This window comes from Solea solea, chromosome 3, assembly GCF_958295425.1.
Source record: "Solea solea chromosome 3, fSolSol10.1, whole genome shotgun sequence".
NCBI lineage: Eukaryota > Metazoa > Chordata > Actinopteri > Pleuronectiformes > Soleidae > Solea > Solea solea.
In genome coordinates, this window is record NC_081136.1 from 2,018,994 (window position 1) to 2,046,508 (window position 27,515).

The 27,515-nt window shown below is 42.3% G+C and overlaps 1 protein-coding gene across 7 annotated transcripts in view; it reads left to right on the top strand.

Annotated features, from left to right (window-relative positions):
* The window catches only part of dysf (dysferlin, limb girdle muscular dystrophy 2B (autosomal recessive)), a 54,656-nt gene extending 35,454 nt beyond the window's left edge, over positions 1-19,202 (top strand). For all 7 annotated transcript variants that reach the window (XM_058624157.1, XM_058624161.1, XM_058624158.1 and 4 more), the window contains 15 exons: positions 1,361-1,459; positions 6,012-6,140; positions 7,318-7,473; positions 7,581-7,672; positions 9,056-9,226; positions 9,330-9,472; positions 10,829-10,968; positions 11,048-11,136; positions 11,254-11,349; positions 11,503-11,644; positions 15,107-15,206; positions 16,406-16,578; positions 16,684-16,793; positions 16,885-17,032; positions 17,213-19,202. In XM_058624157.1, the coding sequence (XP_058480140.1) occupies positions 1,361-1,459; positions 6,012-6,140; positions 7,318-7,473; positions 7,581-7,672; positions 9,056-9,226; positions 9,330-9,472; positions 10,829-10,968; positions 11,048-11,136; positions 11,254-11,349; positions 11,503-11,644; positions 15,107-15,206; positions 16,406-16,578; positions 16,684-16,793; positions 16,885-17,032; positions 17,213-17,269 (1,845 nt within the window). In that variant the 3' untranslated portion in view covers positions 17,270-19,202. The remainder of the gene's footprint in view (positions 1-1,360; positions 1,460-6,011; positions 6,141-7,317; positions 7,474-7,580; positions 7,673-9,055; positions 9,227-9,329; positions 9,473-10,828; positions 10,969-11,047; positions 11,137-11,253; positions 11,350-11,502; positions 11,645-15,106; positions 15,207-16,405; positions 16,579-16,683; positions 16,794-16,884; positions 17,033-17,212) is intronic.
* The last annotated feature ends 8,313 nt before the right edge of the window (positions 19,203-27,515 follow it).

Here is a 27,515-nt window from a genome sequence, read left to right on the forward strand (position 1 = left end):
CAACGCTCGTATACAACAGCGAGCTCGACGCCGCAGAGCCACCAGAGGCCGATTTGACTGCTGTTGACGCGAGTCGGCCAAGTTCACGGCGACGATGATGATGATGATGATGATGATGATGACGACATGTCATCAGTGGAAAAAAGCTGCTTATTTCTGAGCTGCTGCAGAAAAAAAAACTAAGTTTTTTTTAAATGTCTTTCCAAAAAAAAGTCAAAGGTCGTTGAGGAGGTTAAGGATATGGTGAAGTCAGTGATGTTTATTTATTTTCGTGTCGTCACATGAAATCCTCCCTGGACTCTTTGTTATGTTCAGATTTTATTATCAAACACAAACTCGACTAATGGATTTACGTTAATATTTATTTTCAGTTCTTTTTAACATTGAAAAACAAAGTTCTGTTTTAATATTCTCTGTCTGTCCTTACATTTTTACATCTGTCAATCCACCTACCTACCACCGAACCTCCTAACTATCCACCTATCTAGCTACCTACTTACCTAGCCACCTCAACTGCTTTCTACCTATCGTCCTACCTACCTACCTTCTTCTCTTGCTATCTACCTACCTTCCATGCTCCTACCTACCTAGCCACCTAACCTGCTTTCTACCTATCGTCCTACCTTCTTATCTTGCTACCTACCTACCTTCCATGCTCCTACCTACCTAGCCACCTAACCTGCTTTCTACCTATCGTCCTACCTTCTTATCTTGCTACCTACCTACCTTCCATGCTCCTACCTACCTAGCCACCTAACCTGCTTTCTACCTATCGTCCTACCTTCTTCTCTTGCTACCTACCTACCTTCCATGCTCCTACCTACCTAGCCACCTAACCTGCTTTCTACCTATCGTCCTACCTACCTTCTTCTCTTGCTACCTATCACCTTCCATGCTCCTACCTACCTAGCCACCTAACCTGCTTTCTACCTATCGTCCTACCTACCTACCTTCTTATCTTGCTACCTACCTACCTTCCATGATCCTACCTACCTAGCCACCTAACCTCCTTTCTACCTATCGTTCTACCTACCTACATGCCTCCCTCCCATGCTCCGACTACCTACCACCTAACCTCCTACCTAGTTTCCATGCTCCTACCTCGTCCATCATTCTACCTACCTACTGTACCTTGATACCACCCTACCAAACTATATTGCTATCTACCTAGCTACCTAGCTACCCACATTTTATACCTACCTACCTTTGTAACTTCCTCCCTAGCCACCCACCGTTCTACCTACCAAGCTAACCCTAACCCTAGCTAACAAAATACCTTCCTACCCACTTGCCCTCTTAACTCACCTCACCTCCTGCCCATCTAGTGTTCACCCTCTGACCTCTGACCTCTGACCTACAGGAGGAAGAGTCCATGGACTGGTGGAGTAAGTTCTACGCCTCGACTGGAGAGAAGAACAAGTGTGGAACGTACCTGGAGAGAGGCCTGGACACACTGAAGGTGAGAGAGGTTCAGTATTCTGGTTACCATGGTGATTTCACCTCAGTTAGAGATGAACCATCTCTGCAGGATCAGACACATGATGTTAGAGTGAGTTTATCTCAGTCGTCACCCAGTTTTCCGTTTGGAAACATTAAGATAAAGACGTCGACACTGTAGATGTCGTCGATTTTATTCTGTTATCGTCTCGTCGAACCACATTTCAAATACCCTGAAGTCTCCTTTTAAGGATACGAGCAGAAAAGTGACTTTACATCTTTGTTAAATGATGGAAAGTTAAAGCTGGAGAGAGGTTATAGGTCTGATTTAAGAGGAGTAAAAAAAAACATGTTCCGTCATTTGTTTGGGCATCAGAGAAGAAAACTGACGTGAGCTTTGAGTCCCGGGAGGAGGAGGAGGTCGACGTTAGGGCCGAGAGAATCGGGATAAGGGTTGACCGGAGCGTGGGTGACGGTGAGGGTGAGGAGGGTCGGGGGGGGAGTTAGCTCCTGGGACGGTGGTGGCTGAACCCGCGGCAAAGACGTGACCGCTGGTTTCAGGCTCGCCAACGTCGGAGCGTGGCCTTTCTGCCCCCGCCGCCGTCCCGCTGCGGCGCTTCCGGAGCTAATTCACCACAGATGAGTCACTGCGGTCGTGCGGAAAAAAAACACAGCGGGGACGACGGACGGCGAGGACAGAAGCATGAGAAGAGAGGAGGAGGGATGGAGGGATTGATGGAGTGACAGAGTGAACTGGCAGAATCGCAAAACTGGGATTTAAAGGGTGAAGTTTGAGTCAAAGAGCAAAAATATTAGAGGAACAAAGAGCTGCACTGTTTTCCTCTTTCAATCTGTCGGCTTTTTTTCTTCCATTTTTCCACATTATTGATGTTTTCCTCCTTCCTTCCTTTCACTTTTTCTCCCTGAAGAACTGGCTGCCAGTGGGAAAACTGATTTAAGCCAAAGTCGAAGTCTACGATGTCTTAAGAACATGTTTCACGTCTTTATCTCACTGTGAGACTGACTTTTCCAACAGGAAACTGAAGTTTGTAAACCACTCACTCTCCCACACCAAACCCCATAGAGAAAACCAGTGATTTTAACATCACAGCACACAGGAGTCGTTGATCCACTGCTGCCTCCGTCACTGAGCTCAAATGTCTTATTTTGTCACATCGGCTTCAGAAATCCTTTGTTCAGATTTACGTCAGTGACACAAAGTGACCACACGAGGCAGCAGTAGACCAGCAGCTCCTGTGTCCCCGCGAGCTAAAAATCACTGATTTTCACTATGGGGTTTGGTGTGGGAGAGTGAGTGGTTTTAAAAAAGGAAACGTCTGTCTGACAGTGAGATAAAGACGTGAACGTGTTCTTATTAGAACATAAATACCACTTACTGTGTTTTAGTCATTTATTTAACTACCGAACTATCACTTCAAACTCACTGTTGTAGAAAATGAGAGATTAATATCCAGCAGCAGTGAAATGTGCAGCCTGTTTGAAAGTCACTCTGTAATGATCCAAAAATGTTCCAGAAAGTCGTCGTAATGCACGTCTTCATTAACTCCTTTACATGAAAACATTAAACTGGCTTCAGCGAAACGACTCAGGCGAGAACAATAACGTCTGAACCACCAGTCGTCGACCTTTGAGCGTCGACCTCTTTCCACTTTTCTTTTTATTCATTCAGGAAGTCTTTGAACTCACTCGATGGAAACACCTCAAAAAAAAGAGTTTTTTGCGACGCTTAAAAAAAAAAAAAACGCCGCTCACAATTCACTTGACATTTGGAAGGAAACGAGAGGACTGACCAATGAGCTGCGAGTTCCACCTCCACCCACTCCCTCTCCTCTTCTTCTTCATCCTCCTCTTTTCTTCTTTTACTCTCTGTGCTCAGATCTGCTACTGTCACTGTTTCCAACCTTTACCTTCACCTTCACCTTCCTCTCACGTCCTCCTCCTCCTCCTCCTCGTCTTTATGTCGACTGACACACTGTTTCCAGCTTCGCTCTGACGAGACGTAAACACCATGTCTTCACCTTTCTGTTTCTGTTTCCGTTCTTTAACAAATCTGTCCGATCTCATCTCTTACGTCTGTGTTTTCACTCTTTTTAACGAAGCTAATGAGTGAAAATATTCCTCATTGCTGTGATTTTATTGATAAAGGAGAAATAAAGCGAGTAAATGAATGAAAATAGGAAGTAAAAGTGATGAAACGCGGGTAAAATGAAGATTAAAAAGTGTAAATAAAGGATAAAAGGACGGTGAAGCTATGTTAGCTGCTAATGTTAGCATCTAAACTGATTAGCTTCCTCTGTTAGCAGCATATTTATCAGAATCGCTGACGACAACCGCAGCACACCACTGGCTCCAGTTGCTGACTCAGCATTTCCAGCTAAGTTGCTGCTGGTGTTAGCGTCATGTCGACCAGAATCACTGAGTCAGCGTTCACAACAATTTAGCTGCTGGTTCGCGATATTTAGCAAAGTCCCTGAGTGTTAGCTTTGCTGAGTCAGCATTCACAACATACAGTATATTTGCCAGAATCACTGAGTCAGCGTTTGTTCAACTGCTGGTGTTAGCCTCATATTTACCAGAGTTGCAGTATTCATGTCAAATTAGCTGCTGGCGTCAGTTTCATATTGAGCCAAATTGCTGAGTCAGCATTTGATTAGCTGCTGGTGTTAGCTTAAATTGTTGCAGAGTTGCAGCATTCATGTCCAATTAGTTGCTTGTGTTAGCTTCATATTTAGCAGAATCGCTGAGTCAGCATTCACAACTAAGAATTGCCGAGTCAGCATTTGCTTAACGGCTGGTGTTAGCTTCATATTTAGCAGAATCGCTGAGTCAGCATTCACAACTAAGAATTGCAGAGTCAGCATTTGCTTAGCGGCTGGTGTTAGCTTCATATTTAGCAGAATCGCTGAGTCAGCATTCACAACTAAGAATTGCCGAGTCAGCATTTGCTTAGCGGCTGGTGTTAGCGTCATATTCACCACACATTTGTTTAAACAAAGAAAATAAAGAAGTGAGTTTAGTTGCGACAGTGATTTATGAGACACAGTTTAATAGAAGAGATGTTTATAATATTCGACGCGATGATTGTTGTTTAAATGAAACATGAAGCAACGCCGTAACCACCTCGCTCTCCCCTGACACTGGGTTTGGTGATGAAAGAGTGGAATAAACTTCTGTTCTCACTCTTTCATTTACATCATCCCTGTCTCTCTCTGTGTCTCTCATCGTCCTCTCGTCTCCCGCGTCGCTCATTCATAACTGACCTCTTTGTTTTGTTAATTACACTTTTAAAAAAAAAAACACAGTGACAGTGACAAGGAAACAATCTCACTGTCTCCGCCCACTTTCAACGCTTTTAATGAAAAACTTTAACGGCCAATATTTAATATTTATGATGAACTGTGTGCAGATGCAACATTATAACGATGCTGAATTACACGACAGGCATTCATGTTTGCATTGAAACCATGAATGAGTGAATAGCTCTTAGTGCGTTACTTAAAATATGAAGTAAAACTTAAAAACGTCATTATTCTCAAGCAGGTTCTGTGTTTTTAAAACTTCACACGGAAAAACCTTACTGCAAATATGAAGAACTAAAAAAAAAAAACTTAACAAGAGGCTCCTCTCATAAAATCTACATCACATTAAGTCTACGATATCTCAAAAATATTTTTCTCCTGCTTTATTTTTGTAGTTTGTAAACCGTTCACTCTCCCACACCAAACCCTATAGAGAAAACCAGTGATTTTAACATCTCGGCACACAGGAGCTGTTAATCCACTGCTGCCTCCATCACTAAGTTCAAATGTGTTATTTTGTAAAATTCGGCACTGGAGATCTTTTGCTCAGATTTAAATCAGTGACACAAAGTGACCACACGAGGCAGCAGTAGACCAGCAGCTCCTGTGTCCCTGCGAGCTTAAATCACTGATTTTCTCTATGGGGTTTGGTGTGGGAGAGTGAGTGCTTTACAAAGGGAGATGAACTGGATTAAACCTGCTCCTCCTTATCTTCATCATCTTCATCACAGTAGTGAACCAGTGTTTCCAGGTTGTTTTTGTAGGAGTTTCACCACACAACTGTCATACACCCATGATAGAGAAACACTGAGGGTGTGTGTGTGTGTGTGTGTGAGAGAGAGAGAGAATGACTGATGTAAACAAACTAATGAAAACAAATGAATCTTTTTGTGCTTTTGACACTTAAACGCTCCTGCCCTCTCTCTCACACACACACACACACACACACACACAGCAGCTCCGTCAGTCACTGTAATATTTAGTGTTGAGTTGTTTTTGGCTTTGGTTTAAATCCAACACCAGTGGAATTACGTTGGACACTCCTCAGTTATGATGCCATATAGAATACAGTGTGTGTGTGTTTTCTGTCATAAACACTGACCTTGTGGAGACTAAAACCTGGTCCTAATGAGGCAGAACCTCATTTCTGAGGAACTGGTTAAAGTGTAGGACTGAGATTTGAATTGTGGTTATGGTTAAGGTCAGTGACGCTCTCTTCTTCCTCCTCTTCTTCTTTTCTCTGATCTTCCTCAGGTGTTTGACAGAGAGTTGGAGAAGGTGGACGGTTTTGAAGGACTCTCTGATTTCTGTCAGACCTTCAAGTTGTACAGAGGAAAGACTCAGGATGACGGAGAGGATCCGTCAGTGGTCGGAGAGTTCAAGGTAAATATTTGTCATGTTTCAAATTTTTACGTCAAGCGGTGTTACGCGTCACGTGAAGCTACATCAAAAAAAATTACGTCACGTGAATCATAAAAAAACTATTTTTTTACGTTGCACGGTGCTACGACACAAATTCTTATGTCATATGAGGATACGCTACAAAATTTTACGCGTCACGTGAAGCTACATCAAAAAAATTTACGTCAAGTGAATCATAAAAAAACAATTGTTTACGTTGCACGGTGCTACGACACAAATTCTTATGTCATATGAGGATACGCTACAAATTTTTACATCAAGCGATGTTACACCGACATTTTTTGCATCACAAAAAGCTACGCTACAAATGTCACGTGAAACTACATCAAAAAAAAATTGCGCCACGTCATGATTTTTTACGCCACATGATGCCATCACCAAGCGATGTTACACCGACATTTTTTACATGAAGCTACGCCACAAATGTTTGCGTCATGTGAAGCTACATCATAAAAGATTTACGCCACGTGAAGCTCCATCAAAAAATGTTACGCCACGTGAAGCTACATCATAAAAAATGTATGTCACGACACAATTTTTTACGTCGTGCGATGCTGCGGCACAAATTTTTATGTCATATGATGCTACATTACAAATTTAAACGTCAAGCAATGCTACACCAAAATTGTATGCATCACATGAAGCTACGCTGCAAATGTTTACGTCACGTGAAGCTACATCATAAAAAATTTATTTCACGACACAATTTTTTACGCCGCGTGATGCTACGACACAAATCTTTACGTGACAGGATGCCATGCTACAAATTTTTACGTCAAGCGATGTTAGACCGACATTTTTTGCATCACTTAAAGCTATGCTACAAATGTCACGTGAAACTACAACATAAAAAAACCAAGCGATGTTACACAAAAAATTCTTTGCATCACACGAAGCTACGCCACAAATGTTTGCGTCATGTGAAGCTACATCATAAAAGATTTACGCCACGCGATGCTATGCCACACATTTTTACATCTAGCGATGCTACGCCAAACGTTGGTCATATCACGCCACAAAACATGACCTCATAACAAATCCTCGCCCGCTACCTCGTGTCATATATTCAATTCCACGGAATGAATCTCATTTTGACGCCTCACTCCTCTAACGTGGTCTCCTCCGCCTCATTAACCAGGGCATGTTTAAGATCTACCCTCTGTCAGACGATCCCGCCGCTTCGGCTCCGCCCAGACAGTTCCGGAAACTCCCCCCCAACGGCATCGAGGAGTGTTTAGTGCGAGTCTACGTCATCCAGGCTGAAGGTCTGCAGCCGAAAGACACCAACGGGAAGGTAAGAGGACGAGACGTGGACGGACACAGATGTTACACAGAGAGAGAACACGTGAGTCACTCAGTGTGTGTGTGTGTGTGTGTGTGTGTGTGTGTGTGTGTTTTCAGTGTGACCCATACGTGAAGATAACGCTGGGGAAAAAGACGATCAGTGACCACGAGAACTACATCCCCTGTACGCTCGACCCCGTCTTTGGAACGTACGTAACATTGTCTCAGTGTAAACAGTTTAGAGAGAGAGAGCGCCTCCTAGTGGCTGTTCTACCAAGTCAATGATATCTATGACAAGATACCAATGGGGTATGGTGTGGGATCACTCTCCCACACCAAACCCCATAAAGAAAACCAGTGATTTTAGCTCACGGGGACACAGGAGCTGCTGGGCTGCTGCTGCCTCGTGTGGTCACTTTGTGTCACTGAGGTAAATCTGAACAAAGGATTTCAAAAGCCGAAGTGACAAAATAAGACATTTGAACTTAGTGATGGAGGCAGCAGTGGATCAACAACTCCTGTGTGCTGTGACGTTAAAATCACTGGTTTTCTCTATGGGGTTTGGTGTGGGAGAGTGAGTGCTTTACAAACTTCAGTTTCCTGTTGGAAAAGTCTGTCTAACAGTGAGATAAAGACGTCAACGTGTTCTTAAGACATCTTAGATTTAAACTGAGGTCGATTTTTAGAGAGTAAGTCTTTTGTTAAGTGGATTAAATCAGCTGTTACTGCCTCTGGGTTTCGTCTGATGCGGCCACACACACAAAAAAAACCTGAATTATCCCTTTAACAACATGTACATCTAAGTCCATGTCTTTAAAACAGGGTTAAGTTTAAGTCTAAATCCTGAGCTCATCACTTTTGTCAGGTAAAATTAAAACAAAGATAAAACAAAGAAAAGAGAGTGGATTCCTCCTTCAAAATAAAAGTCATAAAATACAATAATACTGTAACTGTGAAGAGATTCATTTATGTTTATATTCTTCAGACACTTTGAACAGAAGGAGGATAAGCTGCAGGTTCTTCATTGTGTTTTCCATGTTGACAGCAGTAGGGGGCGCTGCTCTCACACTGATCACAGCATCAGTACACACACACACACAGCAGACTCTCACGTTGTTGACAAACAGTTTGTGTCTCATTGTTCTTTAAGTTTTTGTTTCTTATTTTTAAACTGTATGTTTTTAATGTTTAAGTTCACAGAAGAACAGAGAACATCAGAGGTTCAATTCTTTACATCTGCACACGGACCAAAAACACTGATCCTGATTGTGATTACATCAGGTTCTACCATGTTCCATCACCTCTGGTCACATTGTTGCAGTTCTGTCACTTCCTGTTGTTACATTCAAACCTATTGTGTTCCTCAATGTTCTTTACAGTAGGTTCCATCATGTTCCTTCACTTTCCTGTTTGTTCCTTCGTGTTCCATGACATTCCATCATGTTCCTTCAGGTTCCATCATGTTCTATTATGTTCCATCATGTTCCTTCACTTTCCTGTTTGTTCCTTCGTGTTCCATGACATTCCATCATGTTCCTTCACGTTCCTTCGGGTTCCATCCCATTAAACCTGTGACTGATGTCTTCTTCCAGGATGTTTGAGTTCTCGTGTTCCCTCCCCGTGGAGAAAGACCTGCGAGTGATGGTGTATGACCACGACATGCTGAAGAAAGACGAGAAGATCGGCGAGACGCTCATCGACCTGGAGAACCGCTTCCTGTCCAAATATGGAGCCATGTGTGGTCTGCCGCAGTCCTACTGTGTGTGAGTGAAGGGCCCGCCGAGTGACCCCTGACCTTCCACGAATGCCAAACGGATGTTTTATCGCCGATGAAAACTCTTTGCATGTGTTTCCTCCTTCCGTCAGCTCGGGCGTGAACCAGTGGCGCGATCAGCTGACGCCGCGGCAGCTGCTGTGCAGAGTGTGTGAGCGGCGGCACCTGAGGAAACCGCTGTACGAGGACGACGCCGTTTATTTCAGAGGAGTCAGATACACAGCAGCTGACCTCGGTGTGTGTGTGTGTGTGTGTGTGTGTGTGTGTGTGTGTGTGTGTGTCCTCTCTCGCTCTTTGATCCACCCTTCATTTCCCCTCTGTCATTCTACACATACCTGACTGTGTTTGTTGTCGTCTTATTCTGTCCTTCATTCTTTCATCTGTCCATCCGTACTTCTCCATGTCACCTTTTCACCTACCTTTATTTTACTGTATATAAGACACAAGAAAGTCTGAGTCTACGATGTCTTCAGAACACGTTCACGTCTTTGTCTCACTGTGAGACAGGAAACAGGAAAAGTTTGTAAACCGCTCACCCTCCCACACCAAAGCCCATAGAGAAAACCAGTGATTTTAACATCACAGAGACACAGGAGCTGTTGATCCACTGCTGCCTCCATCTCTAAGTTCAAATGTCTTATTGTGTAAATTCGGCTTTAAAAATCCTTGCTTCAGATTTACGTCAGTGACACAAAGTGACCACACGAGGCAGCAGTAGACCAGCAGCTCCTGTGTTTTCTCTATGGGCTTTGGTGTGGGAGAGTGAGTGGTCTGTCTCACAGTGAGATAAAGACGTGAACATGTGACGTAGATTTTATAAAGTGAGTCTTTTGTTAAGAGGTTAAAAAATCTTGTTTTTCCTCTGCCTCTGAACTCTGGAGGAGGCGGAGTTAAATCACAGTGACCACCTGATGAGTCGAGCAGCGAGATACATATTCAAGATGAATACACACACACACACACACACACACACACACAGGTTACTGTGTTGCAGGGTCACGCTCGTCGTTTTGGTGATTTATGGTGCGACTGACGAGCCAACGTCAACATTCGTGGTCGCTCCTCGGGTTAGCGGGAAGCGCCCGCCGTGTTCTCTTTCCACGGTTGCCGCGGCAACGATGCGTCAGCCCAACGCTGGCTGGACCCGAGAGGCGGAGCTCCTCTTCTCCTCCTCCATCCGATCAGTGTGTTTCTTTCCTCCATCTCTCCATCCTTAACCTTTTCTCACTTCCTTCTTTCTCTTCTGCGTCTTCTCCAAGTTTCCTCTTAGTCTTTCATTCTTTCTGTCTTTCATTCTTTCTTTCTTTCTTTCTTTCTTTCTTTCTTTCTTTCTTTCCTTCTCTCCTTCCTTCCTTCCTCTCCAGTGAAGGTGACTCTGAGTTTACGCTCGTAAACTTTTGACGTGAGCTTGATATTTTCATTTAGTTTGGAAGCAGTAGAGTTTTTCCTGTGTGTGTGTGTGTGTGTGTGTGTGTGTGTGTGTGAATATGAATATTGAATAATTCCTCTTTTTCTCTTTTTCCATTCTCCACTTTGGGAGCTGTAACTTGTGTGTGTGTGTGTGTGTGTGTGTGTGTGTGTGTGTGTGCAGAGGACAAACAGGAGTCCAGACGTCACCTGGGTTCCCTGAAGGAGCGACTCTGTCTCCACGTCTTGAGGAAACTCACGTTAGTTCCTGAACACGTGGAGACGCGGCGACTCTTCAGTCCGCTACAACCCGACATCGAGCAGGTGACGCGCGACCAAAGAAATGTTGTTTTTGTTTTTAAATTGTTGGATTATTATTTGTGTCTTTTGGTCCATTTTTCAGGGACGTGTGATGATGTGGGTGGATCTGTTTCCCAAGTCTCTGGGTCCACCTGGACCACCGTTCAACGTCACGCCGCGACGAGCTAAGAAGTACAAACAGCATTTATTAGTAATCAATCAATCGATCGATCAATCAATCGATCGATCAGGGAACAGGAAACAAGGTGCAATGACTGAATAATCACTCCACGTGTGTTTGTCTCCGAGGTTCTTCCTGCGCTGCATCGTCTGGAACACGATGGACGTCCTCCTCGACGACGTCAGCATCAGCGGTGAGAGGATGAGCGACATCTACGTCAAAGGGTAAGAAGGCTTTGACCGTCGCCGTGGCGACCGCCGTCCTCGCTGTGACACGCAGACGCTCGACGTCGACAGTGACTCCGTGTTTTGTCTCCGCCCCTCTGTGTTTGTCTCCGCCCCCTCTGTGTTTGTCTCCGCCCCCTCTGTGTTGGTCAGGTGGCTGGACGGACACGAGCACAACAAACAGAAGACGGACGTTCACTATCGTTCACTGGGAGGAGAAGGAAACTTCAACTACAGATTCTTGTTTCCTTTCAACTATTTACCTGCGGAACAGCTGATCGTCGTCAACAGGAAGGTGAGGGGGGAGGAAACAAGGGAGGATGGGACTGACTGAAGGGAGGGAAGAACAGAAGAGAGGAGGGAAGGGGGAAAAGGAGGATGGAAAGGTGGGAGAGATGGAGAAGAGAGGGAAGAAGGACCGAGGGAGGGAGGGAAAGAGGTAAGGAGAGAAAAAGGAGAGGGAGGAGGAAGTGTCGTTAACAGGAAGGTAAGGAGGTAGGAAGGAAGGAGAGACGAGACGGCAGCTATTTACCTGTGGAAATGTAGACGGAGGAAAGGAGAGAAATGAAATGCGGACAGAAGGAAACAGGGAACAAAGTTTCCTTGATCTTCATCATGTGATGTCATGTGATTAATGACATCATCGTAAAGTTTAGTGAGATAATTCAACGTTGTCATGGAGACCAATAAGATTCCAGAGACTGTTTTAAGGATTTCAATGAGTTTAACGGTTAAAACTGTGATTTTTAGTATTAATGACCAAAGTCACATGACACACACACACACACACACACACACACACACACACACACACACACACTTTCTATAACCGCGTGGTCGTGAGCCGTCAGAGCGGCGTGAACAGAATTAACACAGCAACGTTTTTACGACGCAGACGTGAAACGACCGCTGAGACTCGACACAAACGTCGAGTTAAAGCTCAAATAAAAACGTGGTGGAAAAGAAAAACAGCGCGGCCGCCGCCGTCTGCTTTTCTTGGCGCGACGCGGAGCCGACGTGTTTACGACGGCGTTCGCTCGTTGTTAGCAGCGTCTTCAATCAGCGAGCGGCTGAAAAAGAAAAAAGCCTGGTGAAGAGGTTTTAATCCAGAACAGAGATTAAACCTGAAGCTGCTTCTGACACCTGAAGATTTAACAGGCAGGGATTTCGTCTCAAAAATGGAGAATATTCACCGTTTATTCCAAACATTAAACCAAAATAACACTTTTTTTTATTTACTGTCAAATCTGAGACACTGAAAATATTTTTGTTTTAGTTTGGAGAATCACTGAAAATGTTGATCAATATTGTTTCTGATCACTTTCCTTTCACAACACAAATACAAAAATCCTCATTCCCACTTATCTTTAAACCAGCACTGTTTTGTGTGCTTGGCCACTGGGGGGCAGCGTAACGAGTCAATTAATATTTTTGTCTCCTGAGAAATACTCTGCTTGTTATTATTTTGTTTATTGAGCTCTTTTAATTATTCTTAGTTTCAAGAAATCACAAAATTACACACGTGTGTGTATATATATATATATATATATATATATATATATATATACATACATAAATAAATTGCACTTTAGCTTCTGTAGCTAGCTACAGAGCTTTCCAGTTTCCACATAAACTCGCAAGTCAGATGTTTTTTTTTGGTTAATGGTTAAATTTTGGTTAGCGTCATAGCTACATTTACTGATGAGTTAGCTAATCTCCATTTAATAAACATAATACACAGTATTTCATACGTTAAAAATGACGTTTCCACAGACCCCAGTGTATGACACAAAAAAACATTAGTGCTAACAAAATCAGTATCTAGCAAAGATGTATCAAGTTTAGACACATAGCTGTTTTTACAGCGCGTTCACTTACAGTTGTCGTCGGAAGTCAGAATTTCTGAGTTTCTTGTCAGAATTTTCAGTTGAAATGCCCCTTTAAGTCTAATTTGTCGACAACATGACGCTAACATGAGCAGCTATCTAGCTTTGAATGCTAACTCGGTGATTTGATCTAACTATCAAGCTAACTTGCTAACAACAGCTAGCCCAAAAGCTAACACAATTGTGTCTGGGTTTTTTTACGACGTCTAAACTGGAACGCAGTGTAGACGTAAATGGAACGTACCATTCCTCTGGAGCTGTGTTTGGACCAGACTTTTTACTATTTTCCAGTTAATCCTCCTCTTTTTCCACATCTTTCACATAATCTTCAGTCACATTTCTTTTTAATCCTCGTCATATTTCAGCAGGTTTAATCGCGACTTTCTTTATTGCACATCCATCGTCCAAATAATATAATCGTCTCCAAATATACACACACACATACACACACTGATGCCAGTAAAGGTTATTAGGTGTGTGTGTGTGTGTGTGTGTCTGTCTGTCGTCATGTCTGTGATGTTGCGAGTCAGTGTGAACTCATTTGTCATGTTAACACACACACACTCACACACAGCAGACGTTCATATACATACGTGAATATTGTTGTGTGTACGTGAAAAAATACACATCCATTTAAAAATAAAACGACAGAGAACATGTTTATGTCGCGTTAGCCGATTATTTGTGGTCACTTACGAGTGTAAAATGAGTAAAGAGAACTGACGACCGTAGCCTGAGGCTAATGCTAGAGCTAACGTCACTTTGTAAAACATAAACAAATTTTTTTAGCTTTTCTGTTAAGTTTACAATTAAAGATGGCTGCCGTCTTTGTCTCTTTCCTGCACTGTTTGTCTTTTGTGTCTCGTACTCACAATAATTTCTTACTGTGGACGTTTTAGTGCACAGATTTTTGCTAGTTTAGCTTGCTACTTAGCAAACCTAGCTAACGCTAACATCATGTTACTTAGAAGAGGACACTGTAAATACAACCAACTACTATTACTTATAGTGCTAACACTAGATTTGGTATTGCACTTTTTGTGTAGCTAGTTAGCAAACCTATCTAGTGCCTAACTCTTAAATCATGTAACTTACATTGATTAATTATTACTATTAGGACTATTATCTTTGGCCTAACACCAGAGCAAGCCACACTCTTTGTATTTTTCATATTTGTGGACGTGTTTTTATTCATAAAATATCACAACGTGCTCATTAGCAAGCAACGTAGCAACTACTTAACAAACCTAGCTGTCATTAACTGACATTAACCACAAACTATGAAAGATGTTGTGTTTATTAAACGGAATAGTTGAGCAAACCTTGCTAACTCTAACATTAGCCACCAAATGTGAAGTTTGGCCTCGTAACTGAGGCTTTTAAATGTTTTAAACTCCACACAGTGTTTAAGGAACTAAACATTTCACTGCGTATTATTAACAGATGTTGACTTTTATCTCAGGTAAAAAGAGACATGAGAGAATGGAAAGAGAAAGAGAGGAAACAGAGCGTTAGCACAGAGGCGACAGAGATCAGATACTGTCTGTTAGTTTAGTGTGAGTTTAACACACACACACACACACACACACACACACACAGTGGAAGTGGAGCTGTAGCGAGATATGCGTCATCTATTGATTCTAAACTTAATTTATTAAAAACAATTCAAATTCACAACATTCATACATTTTGCGAGCTATAAATAAATAAATAAAAATGGACGGTTAAATCTACTGTATGGTCAAACACCAAACTACTGCATTCAAATTCCATGACTTTCATCTTCAGTTACTTTATTTTAATACCTTAACATAAGCAGGGTCTTATTGTTATGTTCCGTTTATGAACGTTTGAACTTTTCTCATTCTCAGGAACATTTCTGGAGCGTCGACAAAGGCGAAACCAAACTGGCTCCTAAACTCACCATCCAGATCTGGGACAACGACAAGTTCTCCTTCGACGACTACCTCGGTAAAACCTTCAAATCTTTTATTATTTCTTTGTTTAATTGACTAAATCGTGAAAGAAGCTCCTCCTCCTTCTCCACTTTTTCCCCGAACAGAATTTGTTTATTTACGCAAATAATGAAACAAAAAATTCTGTTAGTTCTGAACATCCAGAGAAGCCTTTTTTAAAGTTGGAGAAGGTTTTTTTTTATTTTTTTTATTTTTTTCCCACAATTCCCGGTACAGTGTTAAACATGTGACGTCTCCACAGACAAATTACTGTGATAACATTTATCTTTACAATTACTGCTCCTCCATTTCCACTGAGTCTGCGCTTTTTGGGTTTTTTTTTCTTCCCCGAGACTCAAGCTGTCAAAATTCTGCCTTTCCTTTGACCCCTGACGCTTCCTCCTAAGCCCCGCCCCCTTCAAATAACTCGCCACAGCTGCTCTCGTCTTTCACGCTGAAGAAAGAACTCACCACCGTCTCACTCTCACGGCGACCACTTCCTCTCTCAGTCTGCGGGTGTCGCCACCTCAAAGCATTTTTCCATACCTGTCTGTCTTCGGCTCGTCAGTTTGGACACGTTTGAACTTCCTGTGCGCAGCGAGAGTCGCTCTGGCGTCTCAAACCTGAGGCACGTGGGAGGATCATATTTTTGAGGTGAAAATGGGTGAAAATGGGTATGCAAATCACAACTGGCAAGGAAGTCTATAAAATATGGGTAATATCTTAAAGTGGTACAAAATGGCTCCGTAGCGCCCCCCAAAGGTGGAACCCGATAGGACAAAGCCGAAACTAAGTTGCACCAAATTTCACGAAACTTGGTGGAAATATGTCACAGCCCGAGACAAACAAAAAAGTCTATTGGCGCCATGACTTCAACTCAACAGGAAGTCAGCCATTTTGAAATTCGCCGTCCATTTTTGCGATCTGTGTGTTTTTCGTAAATGAACGAACTCGCCTGAGTGCGTTAATCGCACCGACATAAAAACACATGTCAATTTGTCAAAAGATGAAAAGTTACCAAAAGGTCTCGCAGATGTAAAAGGGGCGTAGCCACGGTTACCGTTGGAAACTTCGGCCAAGTTCCCCCTGTAACTCCGCCATACATCGACCGATCTGCTCGAAACTTTGTACGTGAGATAACAGACTTGGGCTACCATGGGTTGTTCTCTCGTGTGTGATCATGTGACCTGTGACCTCTGACCCTGGTCTCCTCAGGTCACCTGGTGATGGACCTGAACCACATGCTGCGTCCGGCCAAGTCGGCGGAGAAGTGCGACCTGCGTCTGCTGGAGCAGCCGGCGGGAACGCTGGTGTCTCTGTTCGAGCAGAAGACGGTGAGAGGCTGGTGGCCGTGCAGCTGCGAGCAGAACGGAGAGAAGATTGTCGCCGTGAGTTCACCTGGGAACACAAACGATGACAAGAGAAACGAGACGCACAAAAGACGCAGACACTTACGTCCGTGGTTGTGTGTGTGTGTGTGTGTATGTTTTTAGGGGAAGGTGGAAATGTCTCTGGAGATCGTGACGGAGCAGGAACAGGACGAGCGTCCCGCCGGCCTCGGCAGAGACGAACCCAACATGAACCCTCACCTGGAGGAGCCTCAGTGAGACACACACACACACACACACACACACACACACACACAGACACACACACACCAGCAGTAACAGTAACCGTCTCCTCTCGTCCTCCAGTCGTCCTGAGACGTCCTTCCTCTGGTTCTCGTCCCCCTATAAGACGCTGAAGTTCATCCTGTGGCGACGCTTCAAGTGGGCCATCATCCTCTTCATCATCCTCTTCTTCGTCTTCCTCTTCTTGGGCGTCTTCCTCTACTCCTTCCCTGTGAGTTTAAAAAAATCGGCGTCGGCCGATGGACAACTCTTTACGTCAATGTGCTTTCTGGCCTGTGGAGGCCACCGTAGGTTCCTCAGGTGCAGAGGAAGGTCTCACCAGTAGATGTCACTGATTCTAACATATCTAAAAACTTCCTGTTTCTTCTTCTTCTTCTTCTTTATCCTGTAGAACTACGCTGCCATGAAGATGGTTGGACCGTTTGGACCAGCGAAGACGTCTCAGTGAAGACGAGGAGTTTGAAGAAGTTTGTCCGTCGCCGTCGTCGTCGTCGCCGTCTTCACAAAGTTGTTAATGAACACGTGTGACCTCCCTCTGACTGTGTGTGTGTGTGTGTGTGCTGTACTGGATCAGATCTCAGCAGGCGTCTCCAGCAGCGTTCCTCCGTCTCGCGTCCTCGGCGCTTTCATGTCTCGCTCCGTCTCTCATCTTCACTCGCGCTGAAATCCCGAGTCTCCGAACTCTGGCTCGACCTACATTTAAATTTAAAGAAAAAAAAAGAAGAGAAACAGGAAAGAGAATTATTGCTGTTTGATGTTTTTTTTCCTCCTGCTGTTTCTCAGACGAGAGTCGAGGTCAGCGTCGTTTCAAAATCTCTAAACTTTATCGTTCTCAATTCTGTTTGAAAAAAAAAAAACCCTCAGAGTAACATGACTCATCAGTTTCCTCTTCTTCTCCTCCATCTTTTCTTCTTCCTCATACCCACTCCCTTCCTCTCTTCTTCTCATCATTTCCTTGTTCCCTTCCCTTACTTCCTCCCCTCTTCCTCATTGTCCCGCTCTTCCTCCTCTTCTTCATTTTCCCGTAGCTCCTGTTCCTCCTGTTTCTTTTCCTCCTCTTCCTCCTCTTCACTCTCTGGGTTCAGCGGGTTAAGTCTTGGATTTGCTCGTGTTGATCTTTGGATTTGTTGGTTTTATTAGCACAGAGAGATGATGGAGACTGATAAGAACACACACACACACACACACACACACGGATTCTCTGGAATTTCCTGACACACTTTGTGTGTGTGTGTGTGTGTGAAGTAAAGAAACACACGTGATAAAAACAAACAGAGCTGCGTTTAAAAACGACATGGACGCAGCTTTCGTGCCAGATCTCGGTTAATTTACCTTCTGAAGTAACGACGCGTACAAAAAACACGGGAATTCCCGTTTGTTTTTGCTCGTTTCTCCACGTTTGTCGTCTGGAAAACTTTAGATGTTGCTGCTAAGAAAAACGCTGCGACTTTGGCCAAAAACAAATCCGTAAAGTTGACGAGCGCTAAACGTAAATGGTCGCAGTTGAGCACCAGCAGGTCAAAGAATCTTTTTTCTTCGGAAGTAAATCCGAAGAGACGCCTCGTTATTTACCGCCACGGTTACTGCTTTCAAGCGGAAACTGTAATTTAAGACATGGGAAGTCGTAAACGGGGACAAATTGCAGAAAACATTGCTCAGGTTGTGATTTTGGCGCCGCCCTTCCACCTCGTTTACTTCACAACATCGCAAAGTGGAATGTTTGTAAAAGCTGCAGCCATTTTAAAAGTGTCGGAGTTCATTTTTTCAGTCGATAGCAAAAACGTGTCGTACAGAATTCAAAATGTTTTTATTTCTCAGGAAAACATTACGTTAGCATTAGCTTAGCATCTGCGTCTCAACTCTCCTCTTGCGCCATGTTAAACACTTCCTGTGTCGTAAAACAGCAAAAGTTACATTTAAAGGCGCTGATATTTACGTTGTAATGCTGAATGTTGCATACTGCACCTTTAAATGTTATATAACTATAGACAATATGTGCAAATTATAAAAAGAAAATGTCAACAGCGTTGGTTGTTTCAATTTTATTTTCATTTTAACATTTCGTGCCTTGTATCTTGTAGCAGAAGGCTTTTATTCTGAAAATCCTGTATTCATGCTGCAAATATGATTCAACACTGTTTGGTTTTGTCTTAAACAACGCAACGTGCCTTTAGCTTTTAGCTTCACTGCTAACATGTACAGAAACGCTGACTGATCACTCAGCATCAACACTAACACAAACTTTTCTCCTGAAAGTATTTAATTTGTCACTTTAAATCTCACTGGGAGACAAAAGACTGAATAAACATTAAACATGACGTGTTGTTTATGTTTAACAACAATATGTTATTGTGTTATCAATTAAAGTGCATTTGAATCAGGGTGTGGTGTTTTTATTTAATAAATCTAACTTAAACACTATTTTACACACACGGACACAACATATGTCTAATGTATAGAATCAGAGTGACCTAATTATTGTTGTTATCACGTTAATTACCCCCCAAAAAATGTAAAGAAATGTCAGCTAAAGAAAATGGATGCCAGGTAAGATCGTACAAGCTAACATCCTGTTTACATGTCCCCAAACAGGAAGTGAAGTGTGAATGAGCTGAAACTTAAAAATGAAAAAGCATCAGAAGTAACGAGAAATAGTAAGTGAAAATGTTTCATAGAGATAAGTGTGTTGGCGCTAAGAACAATTCATGTACTGGAGCTAAAATAGTAGCATTTAAAGTGAACATACTGGAGCTAAAACAGTAGCATTTAAAGTGAACTTACTGGAGCTAAAACAGTAGCATTTAAAGTGAACATACTGGAGCTAAAACAGTAGCATTTAAAGTGAATGTACTGGAGCTAAAACAGTAGCATTTAAAGTGAACATACTGGAGCTAAAACAGTAGCATTTAAAGTGAATGTACTGGAGCTTAAACAGTAGCATTTAAAGTGAATGTACTGGAGCTAAAACAGTAGCATTTAAAGTGAATGTACTGGAGCTTAAACAGTAGCATTTAAAGTGAACATACTGGAGCTAAAACAGTAGCATTTAAAGTGAACATACTGGAGCTAAAACAGTAGCATTTAAAGTGAACATACTGGAGCTAAAACAGTAGCATTTAAAGTGAACGTACTGGAGCTAAAACAGTAGCATTTAAAGTGAACGTACTGGAGCTAAAACAGTAGCATTTAAAGTGAACGTACTGGAGCTAAAACAGTAGCATTTAAAGTGAATGTACTGGAGCTAAAACAGTGGCATTTAAAGTGAATGTACTGGAGCTAAAATAGTAGCATTTAAAGTGAATGTACTGGAGCTTAAACAGTAGCATTTAAAGTGAACATACTAGAGCTAAAACAGTAGCATTTAAAGTGAACTTAATGGAGCTAAAATAGTAGCATTTAAAGTGAACTTAATGGAGCTAAAATAGTAGCATTAAAAGTGAACGTACTGGAGCTAAAACAGTAGCATTTAAAGTGAATGTACTGGAGCTAAAACAGTAGCATTTAAAGTGAATGTACTGGAGCTAAAACAGTAGCATTTAAAGTGAACGTACTGGAGCTCAAAATGTGTAGCATCAAGCTAAAGGCCTCATAACCTGATACAAAACAAAAAGACTGGCTATTTGAGCAACGCTACGATAATATTTGTGATTTCTCCTCTTTGTGATGAGAAAACAGTTGGTCAGTGGGTCGGGGTCAGGAGACCGGACACGTCTGAAGCTACATGATCTCAGATTGAGGTCAATTATTTTCCGGCGAGGTTTGATTTGGCGTCTCGGCCGGTAATTTCGGTGGAGGCTCCAGCGAGCTGCGTTGGTTTTGGTCGAGCGTCAGGTCGTAAAGATTCTTGTGAAAAAGGCCACCTACTGTTCACAGATCACTTTTTAATTAGGTGCCAGAAAAACGTTGTTTTTAAAACTGATAACTCTGTGTGTGTGTGTGTGTGTGTGTGTGTGTGTTGCGTTCACTGACCTTGGTGCAAACCCACAGGGAAGTGAAAACTCACTTTGATCGATTCGTCTCTGGAGCTCCCACACTCCGAAATTATTACTTTGCTTTCCCACCTCTTCCTCATCTCTCCTCCTCATCCCTCGTTCCACACGTTCATCCCTCCAGATTCCACACCACTCCCTTCCCCTGACCTCTCTCGCTCTCTCTTCCCCTTCTTCTTCATGTTCTCTTTCTCGAGGGTGTTGTTATGGTCAACGTGAACTGCAGGTGAACCTCTGACCACTGTATGTGTGTGTGGGCTGTGGTCTGTCTTCACTTTTCCGTCTCTCTTTCACTTTCTTTGACCTTCACTCGTCTCCTCCTCCTCCTCCTCCTCCTCCTCCTCCTCCACCAGCCTGAGACTCAGTGAAAACATGGCTGCCACACAAGGGAAAACAGAATTTAGCCTCATGACAAAAGACTCAGCTGATTAAATTGATATCTACGTCACATGTTCACATCTTTATCTCGTCTCAGCTTCAATCCCAAACCATCCCGTTGTTGTTAATCGGACTCAAACATGTTGTTGTTTACACGTTTATTCTCTGCATGTTTTTTTTTTTTTTTTTAGAGGCAGCTTTAAACACAAATGGGTCAAAGTTCGCCTCCTTCGCCAGAAATGATGGAAAATGTCCGGAGGGGAGTCTGGCAAACAGGATCCTAGTTGTTTCATTATCACCTACAGCACACACACACACACACACACACACACACACACACACACACACACACACAGACCTGTAACATCAAACACTTGCAGCCAGTAAAACAGCAGTAGCTCCATCTGTACATGTGAGTGTCTGTCACTCTGCCAAAGTTCAGACCACTGATATCAGCTTACACACACACACACACACACACACACACACACACTGGTGCCTGGAGGAAGAGGTCTGTCATCAAGTGCTGAGATTTCACAGTTTGGCTTCGCTAACACTAATTTGCATGATTTGTTTTTGGATAAAAAATTATGAAAATATCATTTTTCCACCGTCATTAGATTGAGTTTGTGTGAGAATAACAGCAGGAACTCAAACTCCAGCGAGTTTAGTCAGTTCAACCTCAGCAAGAGTGATAATGTCACGAGGTTTCTTTGATGGTGAAGTGGTTAATTAACACCTTAAATTAGGGGTTTTTTCTAAATGTAAAATTTAAAGTTGATGTCTTCTTTAGTCTATGATATGTTAAGAACACGTTGGTGTCTTTATCTCACTGTGAGACAGACTTTGTAAAGCACTCACTCTCCCACACCAAACCCCATAGAGACAATCAGTGATTTCATGACCTTTAACAATATTTATAATATATATTATATATATTATAATTGAGATTTTTTTGGCTACAAATGAATTATTCGTAAATGTTTTCCTTCAGATTTGTGTGTGTTGTTGTTGTTGTTGTTGTTGTTGTGTCTTCTGACGTACACGCTGGTCGTTTGTCTTCTGTTGTTCAAACTCATTCTACACTGCAGGCTCCTCACATTAGTGCTTCGTGTTAACTCGCAGTGAGGAATGCAGCTCAACAGCTCAGTGGAAAAAACTATATAACTTAACGAGACGCTAATCTTCACATTGTTGTTGTGTGTCGTCACCGAGCGTCCGCGGCCGGGCCACGCGGTGGTGAAACGGCGATTTTAAACTGAAACAAACCACAACATTTTAATTTTTCTAAAAATCTGCCATAAAAAAAACACAATTAATAGCCTAAATTTTATATATATATATATATATATATATATATATATATATATATATATGTGTGTATTATATAAAATGTTCAAACAAACATTTCATATTATTCACATTTTTGTGTTCTGATAACTCAGGAAGAAGTGCCTCCACACTTCCCTCTCGTCTCCGCTGACTCCGCCTGTCTGACCTTCAGAGGTCGCGACCTTCACTCAGAGACCTGACTGTGACGAGAGGGAGGAAGACGAGCGTGAGAGACGAAGAGCGGACGTCCAACGCTCTTCATCCTGGAGGGAGCGCCGCAGGAAATGACCTCAACTACGAGGAAACAGTTAAGTTTGAAGAGACGCACACGCACAGACACACACACACACACACACACACACAGACACACACGCACACTCCTGTCATGTGATGAACCGCTCGTCCGTATCCTGTGTGAAGTTATTTAAGTCAAAGAGACAAAAGGAAACAAAAACGCTCTGTTTTACATGTTTTTATGACGAACCTGAACGCACCACCTTCAGTGTGTGTGTGTGTGTGTGTGTTGTCTTTCACTTACAGACACACACAACCTCGCACACGCTGAGATTCACATCCAAATTAGCATTAGTGCTCATAATGCGCCGTGCACCGTTGGAGGCGGGGCCTTTATTTCGCTCGTTAAGTTCGTCCTTTAACGACCTCTGAGGTTCGACAGTAAAACAAAAGGAAAGTGCAATGAAGTGTGTGTTTGTGTGTTTGTTTTTATATGTCACACTTTTATGATGAAACTTTCATTAACTCTGTGTGTGTGAGTGTGTGTGTGTCCTGGTGGCCACAGTTACACAACCTCCCTGCGTGTTGTTTCTCACAACAACAGACAGTAAAGTCGGCCTCGTACTGTGATGATTGCTCCATAAATGTGAGCCGTGGTGAACACAGCTCATTGTTCTTTGTCTCGCTGCTCGGTCGCTCGCTCTCGTTTGTATTCGCAATCAAGTCCGAGTCGGTGACTCTGTGGAGGGAAAAGTGCTGCACTGGTTTATTTGACTTCATCTGAAGCAGCAGCTGATTTTCATCCAACGTTATTTGTGAAAAAGAATCACAAGTTTGTGCCACTTTTAATAACCGCTCACTCTCCCACACCAAAGCCCATAGAGAAAACCAGTGATTTTAACATCACACACACACACATGACGTTGATCCACTGCTGCCTCCATCACTAAGTTCAAATGTCTTATTTTGTCAATTCGGCTTTTGAAATTCTTCATTATGATTTAAATCAGTGACACAAAGTGACCACACGAGGCAGCAGTAGCCCAGCATCTCCTGTGTCCCCGTGGGCTAAAATCACTGATTTTCTCTATGGGGTCTGGTGTGGGAGAGTGAGTGGTTTATAAGCTGAACTTCTGCGCCTCCTTTTGAGACTTTGACCAATCACAGAGCAGCTCAGAGAGGGAGTGTGCCTCCTATTGGTTGTTCTACTCAGTCTACGATATCTGAAGAACATGATCACATCTTTATCTCACTGTTAGACAGACTTTTCCAACAGGAAACTGAAGTTTGTGAAACCACTCACTCTCCCACACCAAAGCCCATAGAGAAAACCAGTGATTTTAACATCACAGCACACAGGAGCTGTTGATCCACTGCTGCCTCCATCACTAAGTTCAAATGTCTTATTTTGTTAATTCGGCATTCAAAAACCTACATTTCGATTTAAGTCAGTAACACAAAGTGACCACACGAGGCAGCAGTAGACCAGCAGCTCCTGTGTCACCGTGAGCTAAAATCACTGGTTTTCTCTATGGGGTTTGGTGTGGGAGAGTGAGTGGTTTATAACTTGAGTTTCCTGTTGGAAAAGTCTGTCTGACAGTGAGATAAAGACGTGAAACATGTTCCTGAGATATCGTAGACTTAAACTTAGATTTTTGTGTTAGTGTTTTTCCTTAAGGCCGTTTCTCAGGGTACTTTTATTTTATTTTTTATCCCTTTAAATCCTTCCAGACTCTTCAGTGTCCCACGTTTTTATTGACATCACTCTGTCAGTAAAACATTACAGCCACAGAGTTCCACGCATTCGAGAATCTATAACTTTATGAACGTATTTTAATATTTTCATCCAGTCATAACGCAGTGTGTGTGTGTGTGTGTGTGTGTGTTTCCAGTCCCATTGACGTGAATACTTTATTTGTCCTTTTACAGTTTCGTTTAATGTTCTGACAGTCAAGTGTTTTAACTTCTGTTTCAGTCTTGCCCCGCCCTCCATCACTTTACTGCTCTCTCTTTCTTTCCCCTCCTCCTCCTCCTCCTCCTCCTCGTTCTGTTTCTCTTAATTAAGCGCTCGGTTTATGTGTGCTTCCTAAAGCCGGCGCTTACAGCGGCCTAGTAAAACTTAAATGAACGTTTGGACGACGGGCGACCAATCGCACGAGCGGGACCGCGGCCAGAGTCGTGATGCAACATCCTGTCGCGTTAAAATCCATTTTATTTGAATGTCACTCGTCTTTTCTCGGCGTCGCTGAGTTAGCGTTACACACACACACACACACACACACACACACACACACACACAGAGGAAACGACTTAAACATGATTTCAATACGTTTTTATTGCTGCGATTATTACATTTCATAAAATAAATCCATTATAAGTGAGTTTACCGCTTGTTCGCTCCGCCTGTTTCACAACCAAGGCCTGCTCTGTGTGTGTGTGTGTGTGTGTGTGTGTGTGTGTGTGTGTTTTCCACATGTTGAAGTTTACTACAATATTTTAAGGGACATTTATTTTTTTCTGGCTTTTACTGAATTTTCAGGATTTCCAAAGTAATTTTTTATGTTTTTTAACTCTCACACCAAACCCCATAGAGAAAATCAGTGATTTTAACATCACAGCACACAGGAGCTGTTGATCCACTGCTGCCTCCGTCACTAAGTTCAAACGTCTTATTTTGTCAATTCGGCTTTAAAAATCCTTGGTTCAGATTTATTTCAGTGACACAAAGTGACCACACGAGGCAGCAGTAGACCAGCAGCTCCTGTGGCCCTGTGAGCTAAAATCACTGTTTTTCTCTATGAGGTTTGGTGTGGGAGAGTGAGTGGGTGATTTTATTACACAAGTCTTTTGTTCAGTGGCTAAAATCTGCTGTGTGAGACATATGATACGCACAAATATCCAGTTTCTAAACACACACACACACACACACAGACACATAAACCTGTAAAAGCCATGTAACTATAATAAAAAAAAAGTCCCTGTACCTTTGGCTCTAATTGGCCCAGTTCTCTGATTGGCTGCTGGACTTTTGCCAACAACCAGTGAGAGGCCTCGATCAAAACCATGAGTCCTGAAACAGCAGGAGAGCGAGTGTGTGTGTGTGTGTGTGTGTGTGTGTGTGTGTGTGTCAGACACATGTGTTAGACACATAACAGTCACAGTAGGAGGTTTAAGAGCCACAGGCTTCCTTATAATGTCACTGCATATACATGACACACACACACACACACACACATATATATATATAACTATAAAAAAATCTTTATATTTTAATCAACTTTTATCAAATAAATGTCTTGCTTTTTTTTTTTAAACCTTTAAAGACACATGAAAAATATCTGCCAAAAAAAAACTACACTGCTGAAAAAAAAACATTTTCCAAAAATACTTAAATACTATTATTACTTTGTTACATGACATCACTGAGAGATTAGTGTGTGTGTGTGTGTGTGTGTGTGTGTCGTGGCCACACACTGTGCTTCTGCACATGAACATAAATTCCCCGTGTTTTTCTTTTTCTGTATGAATCACATGTAAGAAAGAAAGAAAAGAAAAAAACCTCCTTAGAACAATATATGTGTGACATTTAAATCAAGTTTAATTTTACTTCTTTTTATGGCAGGAAAATACACACACACACACACATGCACACGCGCGTGGAGACTGCTAAAGACCGTTTGTTTAAAAAAGGGAGGAAAGAATAAATAAATGTTTTCAGTAGCTGGAAAGTTATCAAGTTCTTAGTTGGAGGGCTACACACACACACACACACACACAATTCAAACTCTTTACTATGATTTATTGTGATAAAAAGGAGAACCATGGCCTTGGCAGACATTTAACCAAGACTCTCGCGCTCTCTCTGTGTGTGTGTGTGTGTGTGTGTGTGTGTGTGTGTGTGTGTGTGTGCAGCTGTCTAAGCACTGCGTTTGTTTTTCATCCCACTTATAAAGGTCAAATCTCTCGGGAGTCATTACGTCTGCGCCGATATCGCACAAAGATCCACGTCTTTACCGTGCTGCAGTTTGAGCGCGACGAGCTACAAACTTTAGCGCTTAAGTCGACGACAAAAGCAAAATAAACGACACTTTTGCCGACTCAGCTCTCGAAACCGATTTCTACACGGTAAAAACCAGAGAAACCTCATGTGAAATATCTTTTTTTAAATGAAATGTTGCCAGAAAAGAGGAGATTTCTTTTATTTATTCAATAAAAACAAACACTTTTAGCCCATATTATTGGATCAGATGATTCAAAGTCTGCTGTAAATCTCAAATTATTATTTATATTTGTTCATTTACTAGGATCCCTGTCAGTTATGGCAGCTAGTCTTACTGGGGTCCACTTGAAAAATGTATATAGAATAAAAATAATAAGAAGAACAGCACCATTGAAATGAGCAAATTCCTGTCTACAGTTTTTTTTGTTTTTTTTAACAAATCAATCAGAATTTTCTGTGACGGGTAAGCGATCGATCAAGTATGTTCCCATTCACTTTTGGTAAGAATCTGCCCACAGATGACGTCACAATCGCTTATATATTCACAAGAAATCACCATCTATTATTAATGGGTAAAACTGTAAAATAAACTAAAATATCTCCGTCAAAACTCATCCAATTTGAACCAAATTTGGTATGCTTATGTATGATAAAACACTCTACCATGAGACTAAATTTAATATGAGTCTGATCCAGATTATGTATTTGGTGGTAATTTAAATGTAACATGGTTCAGTCCCATTGAACAAGTTCACGTGTAA